The sequence below is a fragment of the Cibotium barometz genome, chromosome 66 (genome assembly GCF_041138505.1).
Source record: "Cibotium barometz isolate CiBa-2024 chromosome 66, ASM4113850v1, whole genome shotgun sequence".
NCBI classification, from domain to species: domain Eukaryota; kingdom Viridiplantae; phylum Streptophyta; class Polypodiopsida; order Cyatheales; family Cibotiaceae; genus Cibotium; species Cibotium barometz.
This window is the reverse complement of record NC_141111.1, coordinates 1,153,191-1,162,795: the sequence shown is the minus strand read 5'-3', so window position 1 is coordinate 1,162,795 and position 9,605 is coordinate 1,153,191. Positions and strand designations below refer to the sequence as shown.

General features: G+C 42.9%; 1 protein-coding gene across 1 annotated transcript; it reads right to left on the bottom strand.

Moving 5' to 3' along the window:
* Positions 1-3,580: 3,580 nt before the first annotated feature.
* On the bottom strand, positions 3,581-6,741 carry LOC147602656 (putative xyloglucan galactosyltransferase GT19). The gene is made up of 2 exons (XM_086797724.1): positions 4,574-6,741; positions 3,581-3,879 (listed from the first exon to the last, which is right to left on the bottom strand). The coding sequence occupies exon 1, from the start codon at positions 6,317-6,319 to the stop codon at positions 4,580-4,582; it is 1,740 nt and encodes a 579-aa protein (XP_086653850.1). The 5' UTR covers positions 6,320-6,741; the 3' UTR covers positions 3,581-3,879; positions 4,574-4,579.
* Positions 6,742-9,605: the final 2,864 nt, after the last annotated feature.

The window sequence follows — 9,605 nt, the reverse complement described above, 5'->3', positions numbered from 1 at the left end:
TGAAGATATGAATGATATGCTCAGAGCTGCACGTGAGAGCATTCGTAGCACTCAAGATCGCGCTAGAACTTATGTGGATAAAGGACGTAGAAAGGTGACTTTGTATTCCTCAAGGTTCCTGTGCAGTCAGAAATCATGAAAACGGGAAAGTGTGATAAACTTTCTCCGAGATATTGTGATCCTTTTAAAATCCTTATGAAGATTGGGGACGTAGCATATAAACTTGAGTTACCGGAGAGTTCTCAAGTCCATTCTGTCTTCCATGTCAGCAAACTGAAGAAATCAGTTCACGGGTTAGAGAACGCAGTTTCTCCAGAGATTTTGGTGGACTTGATAGAGCCACCAAAGATACCACATGAACCTGAAAAGATTCTAGAGTATCATGACAGACAAGCTCGACATAAAGTGTACCAGGAGGTACTTGTTAAATGAACAGACACGGATGAGGTAGCTACTTGGGAATGCTATAGTGCAATTTCCAAGAGGTTTTCCCAGTTTGTTTTCAAGAATAAAGTGTACCAAGAGGTACTTGTTAAATGAACAGACATGGATGAGGAGATAGCTACTTGGGAACGCCGTAGTGCAATTTCCAAGAGGTTTCCCCAGTTTGTTTTCGAGGATGAAAACTCTTCTTAAGGGGGGAGTAATGTCACATAGGCTATAACGCCTGTGATCGATGGGGGCAGATGGGGCTTTAGCATCAAAGCCTCGGCCGGAGTGCCAAGAACGTGGCCATGGGAGAGGACGCCCATGCGGAGTCATGGGCGGCCAGGCTAGTGTGGACGGCAGGCCACACACTATATAGCCTGGGGGGGATGAGGGGCAATCCTCATTCTTCCTCTGTGTGGCTGGGTGGTGAGCCAGAGGCCGTCCCCTCCTGTGGTAGCGCCCGTAGTGGTGCTACGGTGATCTAACAGATGTGGATGCATGTATGTGAAAGGATGGATGTGGATGTATGTAAAAGGATAGATGTGGATGTGTATGTGATAAGTATGGATGTGGATGTATGTGAAAGGATAGATGTGGATGTGTATGTGGATAAGTATGGATGTGGATGTATGTGGATGTAAATGTGATGGAAATGAATGAGAATAGAGGCGATGAGATGTGATGTAAATTGGATAGATATGAATAATAAAGGATGTGAATGAATGATATGGGATGTGAATGAATGATAAGGGATGTGAATGAATGTGATGGCATGTGAATCGGGATGAGAATGAATGGTATGGGATGAGAATGAATGTGAATGGATGTGATGTGATGTGAATTAGGATGTGAATGAATGAAATGGGATGTGAATGGATGTGATGTGATGTGAATCAGGATATGAATGAATGAGATGTGATGTGAAATGGATGTGATAAGATGCGATGTAAACTGGATAGATGTTAATGAATGTGATGAATTGAGATGTATGGGCGAGTGGATGAGATCTGATGAGGTTAATTGAGGAAAGAAGTGTTGAGATGGAAAATGATATGATTGGATGAGAATGGGAATGAAGGGTTAAGATGGAAAATGATGTGATTAGATGAGAACAGGAATGCTTATGAAATGAATGTGGATTAAGTAATGTAGATTGATGTGGAAAGACGAGAGATTCGTTTTATAGAAATTGTATTTATGACCTATTTTTAAATGACTATTTTATGTCAAGAATGCTAGGGAAGAATTTTGACCGTCTTGTGAATGAGGTCGTGGAGACCTAGCTGATAAAGTTGCAACAGCTGCTGAGACGGAGAGTCAACGGAGGACGTCTTGCATAGCAAGGTCGGCCGAGGTCTTGACCAACATCGGTTCGATTAAAATGGTGAGCTTCCGGTATGGTGGATGAGGGACCAAGGAAGCGGCCTATGAGTGAAGCGCTAGGTCACTTGCAAAGGATCCTAGAGGGTGCTGACCATACGGTGCTCGGGCTCTGGGTCGTCGATGATAGCCACACGTGCGTCGTGGAAGATATTGGAACAAGGAGTAAGAGTTGTTTTCTGAATTCGGGCATGGATCTGGTTGATTGACCTTGCTGGTCCTCAACGGATGAGTCCATGGCTCTTTTATATGGATCCGTTGGTTGATCTTGCTGATCTTCAATGGAGATTCCATTTTGATGTGTGAATATATTGCCGGTTACTATGAGCTAGGAACTATCGAAAAGGCCCCTGAGTGGACAGGTGTTGAGCGTTTTGGTTGCCAATGATGCCATAAGTACACCAATGAAGGAATGATTGGAAATAAGGATTCAACCGAAGATTTTGACGATTATGATCAGTGACACAATGGTTTCATTAAAAGATTATTTTTATAAGATGCTGATTTTGTGAAAAAGGCAATTTCATATTAGGTGTGTAAGTGGTGTGACTAGTTTTAAGTTTGCATGAATTTCCGGCTAGGGGGCCTGGGAACTCTTTTCCCTGGTACCCGAGAAAAAACCTAACCAAACTCCTAATTGGGTCCCATCACTAATATCCGTGGGCGAGGCCCTGAGTGTGGGACCCTGCCCTGCGCAAGAAGTGCTACTTCCACTGCTAGCACCTGAGAATTCGTTGCACAGTGGGGTCAGGGATCTTACAACTGGCGGCATATCAACTATAATCACACCAACCATGCTAGTGACATAGGTGTGGAAGCTATCACCCAGGTGGGTCATCAATGTTCGCCACCCCATAGCACTAGTTGAGCTCGATATCTCAACAATCCCCACTCCATTTGAAACCCACAAGTGGATCTCCTTAATCCATTTTCCAAAATGGGAATCACAATTCAAACAAATTCAAGCTCTCTAGATCTAGAATTACTCCACAAAATCTAAGAAGCCCTCATTCATGCATAGGTCAAGACTACCCTTGGCAGTCGCTACATGTTGTCCTTCAACTACCCAAAGTAGCCCCCTACCTCAATAAGGTCAGCCTCCATACCTTCCGAAACCAACTGTCATGTAGCCCAATTTTTCCCTTTCACCCTTGAGTTCATCGAGTCCTATAACATTGATAACATGGGGGGAAGTATAGATATTGGATTGATAATAAAGAAGGATTACTCCCAATGAGGATCCAGCCCATCACCACCCTCAAAAAAGGTAAACCACAAATGTAATCATCAACCAAATATACTTCAAAGAAGAAGCCCACGATTTTCTTTGATCAAAGCCAAAACCATGAGAGACCAACCAAAGAAAATGGCCACTCACACTGGAACCCAAGTACTACAAAGTGTGCCAACACTATACCCTAACCATTGACATACATCCTAGACTGGATGAGAGGACCATGTTGGGCGAAAGCCTAGTCTATAGTACAACCCATTGAAATAGTGTACACACAAGTGGTTGTCTTACCATTCTTCTGGACAACCCATTCTTCTAAGTAACCCCTCATATGACATACCTCAACATTAAAAAGGCCCTCATTTTTTTCTTTTCAACCAAAGTGAAAATGGCAAAGAAAGCGAGGAATTGGAGTCTCATCACCATGCTTGTTAGGCCCAATCTCTTACTTTCCTTTTGTTTATGGACCCGAAGCCGGTACAAAACCCTCAACAAACTCATAGCTGCAAACACTTTACACTCCATTCCCCAAAAGTAGGATAAAAGGTAAATGTCAAAGAAAAGAGAAATAAGAGTTGAAGAAAGCAGGGAGTTGGGGCTTTCAATTAGAGGAGATAGCACTCTAGCACACTTTAGCCCTCATAACCCATGCATGACGACACTTACAATATTCACAAGGGCTTTGCACTTTACAAGTACCTATCTTGCATAGGAGGCACTCACAATAGCATGGTATAACCTATTACCTGGATCCTCTTTGGATGTGCATGAACCTCCAACGATCTTCAAAAAAAATAACTTCCTTGGACCATTTGCCTCTTCTTCAACTATCTTGGCTATCACAATAAAAAACCCCACCATCGATAAGCAACAAGCAATAACATAACATCCAAATATCTAGCATCACCATGAGATCCACATTCATGACCCAATCAAAATTAATTATGAGGGTAGAACCTCAAATGACACAAGAATCAAAAGTAGAAGTACATAAAAATTCAAAAGCCATGAAATTCACTCATTCTAAACTGTAGAAGCACATACAAATTTGAATGTCAATGAGCAATTATGCATTTTTCATTGGAAAATATATGCCCAGGGTCTAATAATCGGCCTAGATTACACTCATACCATTCAAAGGGGGGTTGTGTTTTACAAGAAAAGTGAAATACAAGAAAAGTGAAATATAATTTTACGATCACAAGAACGGCTGTAGGTTTTAAAAATCAAATATGTACCTTTCCAATACCTTACAAAAAGAATGTCTACGTTTGGAAAAAATGCATTACATACCCTTCCAAAGATAGATGAAAATGCAAATAGGCGGGCCAAAATGTGTCCTTTTGCAAAATTGACGGATTGTACTATTGGACATAATGTCTTCAATGAATAAAAATTTATATTTCAAGGATATCTTTCAAAACTGAAGGGTTGCCCTATTTGACAATGTTCTGCATAAATAATCGCAGCTACCTGTCTGTACAAAAAAAAAAAGAACAAAAAAAGGGTGACCAACAAATGCAGGCTTACGCATAATCAATCTATGTTTGTTGCCTGCCAGCCTCTTCTATTTTCTGCAACTCTGTGAAGCATGCCTTCCACGCTGAGCTCAAATGCGTCGCGGATGGAGTGGCCAGGGGGACTGGCGTAGATGAGGCCCGGGATGAGATCGTCGATGATGGCGGAGCGCATGCGAGCGATGCGCTCTTGCGAGAAGCCGGCTAGGAGCTCGTGGAGGCGGTGGAGGTGCGTGGGCGGGATGAAGACGGAATAAGAAGAAGGGTCGCTCTGAGGGAGGTGCCAAGTGTATTGCGTGTAGGCGGAGTCGTTGTGGAAGAAGACGGGGATGCAGCCGGAGAGCATGCCGTCGAAGGTGGAGCGCCGGGTGGCGGTGTCGCCGGGAGGCTGAAGGCAGAAGTTCGCCCCCAGCAGCCGCTCCGCTATAGGCAAGGGGCTGTGGGCGCACTTCATTTTAGAGCAATCCACCATCGTACAGGCGGTGGAGTTGATGCACTGCTCGAGGACGGCCCGGCGTGCGCTACCGTATTCGCCAGATCTGGGCGCGCCCACGAAAGCGAAGAGGAAGGGTCTGTCCGCTGCCCGGACTTTGTCCTGCCAGTCGCGCAAGCTCTGAACTGATCGCGGGTGGAAGGCTGTAGGGTAGGGGATGGCCTGCTCCAGCCAGCGCCATGCCCGCTTCTCCAAAAACAGAGCCGTCACGTTCTCCATCTCCGGCAAGCTCGCGAAGCTGGTCCCCCAGCCGTCCTGAATGTGTAGCGGCCGTGTGAAATCCCAGGCCGTCCGGCCCATCACTATGAAATGGTCATGGCCACCTAGCCTGCCCCACGTCTCCTTCGCCTCCTCCGCCAGCCATCTCACCAGCTTCACCCCCTGCGCCGACCTTTCCGACATGTTCTTCCCGTACAGGAAATTGAGGGCATCCAGCCCGCTGTAATAGGGTATGAAGAAGGCGTCTGCCTCCGACGCCTCCTGCGTTATGCACGTATAGTGCGGCATCCTCCTATGGAACATCACCTCCAGCATGTATGGGTCCGTTTCATACCAGTCCGGCCATTTCAAGCTGTCGTTTGTCGTCTTGCCGAAACCCTCGTTGAGGAAATGAGGACAAAAATTGAGCCAGTCGGCTATCTTGTTCCCGCACTGCTCCAGAATCAACGTGTTGAACTCTGCCGGTAATTCATACATGAAAACCCTCCTCCCATCGCATGGCGAAGCCTTAATCACTCCATAATTATCAGTTGTTTTATTTGCAGTACTACTCTTCATCTTGCGTAGTTGATCTGCTGCTAAAGCCAAGTCCCTAGTCTCCCGGCTTAATAAGTGATCTGAAGCTCCGGAAACAAGCATATGACTTAATTCTGCTAATTCGGAATCATCCCTATGATCTTCTGATTCTGCACCGGATTCAATTACCGGCCTGTCCTCTTGTTCATCTATAATTTCTTCAACAGTAATATTGTGGTGCTGCTGCTGCTGCTGCTGCAGCACTTGTATTTCTTCAATAATAGTACTGTGGTACTGCTGCCGCTGCCGCTGCTCCTCCTCCTCCTCCTCCTGATGCTGCTGCTGCTGCAGCAGCACTTTCAATTGCCAGTCGGACCCCCTGAGCACACTGTGCCTGCCGACCTCGGTGGTGTCATTAGAGGAAGATTGCGGCAATCTCAAGGAGATGGTGCTACTCAACATCACAATTACAAGTGACAGAAACGACACAAAGCAAACATAGTGCAAAAAACTGTACTTGGAAAGCCTCATGATGATGCAAATTAACCCCCCCTCCTCCTCCTCCTCCTCCTCCTCCTAATAGAGATAGTAGTACCTGCGCGCACTCTACGATTACTGTTGTACACAAAGAGAGAGAAGAAGTTTTCTCACTCTCATACAAAATCTGTAACGCAAATATTAGTAGAAGCTACTGCAAACCAGGGACACTCATATTCGTATGCAAAATAATTAACGCAAAAGACCGAAGAATCTTTAATTACAAGAAGAGGAAGCAATCAACGCAAGCATCTCTCTGGTATCACATATAAAAAGGGGCCGACTTATTCTTCTTAATCGGATAACTAAGTCTGATTAACAATAATTCAATCAGAGTGGCTTAATTGCAGTGAGACGGGGACAAGGGTGAATCAATCGAAATTAGTTTGCGTTTTTTCCAAAAGGAAATATGCCGAGCTTAAATCAACAGCGAAATAATATGTCGACGTGGGGGCGGCCCGGTATAAAACACACGCGCTAATGCCAGCACTGAGCAGTTAGCGTCTCTCTATTCATGAAATTTGGCCGGCCGACGCTAAATTCAAAGTTCAAACTTGAAACAGTGTTTTGAAGCTGCAGTCTCGACGCCGGCGGAATTCCGGCAGTCCCGTCTAATACGTCTCTTTGGCTTGCTTGTTGACCCCATCAAAATGTCACCTTCCGATGCTTCTTCGTACCCCCCCAATTTCTTTTTCTTTTTTTTTTTCAAGCCACGTACAACGTTGATATCTCACTCATTGGTCACTCCACACTTGATGTTTTCAAAAGCACCATTCAATAACTCTCCAAAGGATTAAATATAGTTTAACCTTGTTGTTGTATAGAAGAAAACGAAAGGAAAACTTGTGTAATGATTTTTGACAGATTTTAAACTCTCAATCCCTTTCATCATCGTCATAGGCGGCAAAAGAATCTCTCTGATTTTTTTTTCTTTTCAAGCAAAAGAAGACAAGACTAATTCACACCCATGCCAGCTACTTGCTAATTAGATTAATTATTAAAAAGTTTGATATTAAGATACCTAAATTGCCAAGCTTTAATTTGCTAACTTTGAAAATATATGTTTCTAGGATATTATCATCAAAGGTGATGACTCTTATAAAGGGGGTGAGAAATTTGAATGTAGCATAACCAAATTATATGGCAAGTATCATGAAGTTCATGAGATCAAGCATCAACCCAATTATGCTCTACCCCCATTACCGACCTTTTCTATCGATGTTTTTAAGGAGATAGTTTCTTTCAGGAATGTAATTATCTTACAGGCCTCGATATCTATGTCAATAATATCATCATTGTATTCATCGAAATATGCATCGAAAAATTAAGGCAAGAATGGGTCCCTCTTAAGAAATCCACTCTTCAAGGCCCAATAACAAGAAAGGTGTGGGTGCCCAAAAATAAACCGAGTCAAAAATCGGACCTCACTAATCCTAGCCAGGAGGTCAAGAGTAAGTGGGAATGGCGACACAAACGGGTGCCCACTCCAGATGTGACTAGGAAGCTATAAAATCCTAACCAAAAGCTACAAGAACCTTCCCAATCTGACGTCACACACGATGTTAATCCAACTCGGGTAAAACAGGAGAATTGCACAATTCCTTGCCCTAAGGGCAAAGCTGTCGTATAGCAACAATAGACACACAAGAATATATGTCCACACCCAACATGTTCACATAAGAACACATGTCCAAACCGAGCATGTTCACACAAGAACCTGCTACTACTGAATCTATGGACTGGCTGATTCAATGGATGAAGCAAATTGATGTGCTCCATGGAAGAACTACAAGGGTTATATCAACAAACCCCTTTTACGTCAAGAGCTTCATCTAGATATACTTAGGTGTAATGGATGAAGGATCATGCCAGTAAAGATGTAATGAAAAACCTGCAAAAGCAACTCCAAAGGACTAACTTTCTAACGAAGTTCTGACACTACTAACAACCCTCTAGAAGCCACTCTAATCATAATCAAGACAGATTCATCACCGTGATTCTAAACCCCTAGAATCACATCACACAACATTTGCCCGAATCCATCTTGGTAACCATAAATAACCTTCATCAAATCCTCTCGGACCTCACATGCCCATAAACATCAATCTCTGTAGCCGTGAATCACGACCGTCATTCTCAACCTTGCAAAATCACACCAAGAAAAATGAACCAAAACTGTAAAATCTTGCTCGTCCCTGATACTACATTAGAATGAGGGTCTAGCAGTAAAAATAGCAATGCTTTTATAACTAAAAGGACACAGAGATGTCAGGCCTATTTCACTGCCCAGAAACACTGTTATTTTCGTTGTAGTAGGATTGCTACTCAACAATGAAAATAGCAACGAAATTTTGCTACTCAGTAGTGATCCACTAACTTGTTTTAAAAAAAAGTTGGGGCAGACTAGGGAGTCATCATCACAGGCACTACAAGAGAAGGCATCATTATAGCGGCATTTATTTGTGATGTTTTAGCGGCGTTTTATGTTACGTCGCTATAAGCACCGTTATAAACGCCGCTCAGCGACGTTGGAAAAAAAACAGAATGTTAAAATTGAGTGTAAATAAAAACTTAAAATAAATTAAAACCCAAAAAACTTGACAAACATCCAAATATTTTACAAATAAAACAACAAAATCATGAAATCGTTATACAAACCCATCAATGTGTACATATATGTTAGTATGTGTCTCTTGAATCTTGCCATAATTTAATTGAGTCAATTGCAAATAATCTGCTTGGATGCTTCTTGAGACGGTTGCTTGAGTACCTCTATATACCACTTTAAACCACTTAATATCAAAGATGAACACTTTGAAATCTCTAAATCCAATCGCCAAGATGTCTTGAATTGTTCCACAATATTCAAGTTTCTCTGCTGTAATATTATTATCTCTTCTACTAGCTCGACTTTCTTGGTCAAAACTTGCCTTGGCGTCCACATGTTGAGTGTGAAAATGTCAACCTTCTGACCATATTGCATTATGCACTTTATACTCCAACCCAATAAAAAATCTTTAATATAGTTTATATGTAAGCAATTTAGTATTCAACATTATATATCTTAGCAATACATCTTTACTTACATGGTAGTCGCATCTTAGCAATACATCTTTACTTACATGGTAGTCGCATCCTCTTACATACTCCCATTCTTCTCTTGTAATCTCCTCTCCCGTCCTTTCGTCTTGCTCTAGGGCATCTCTAAGCCATTCAATATTGCAATCCTTTGAAATAACCTTTAGGTTGGGTGGGTATGCCATGTGCCTTTGTGTTGATC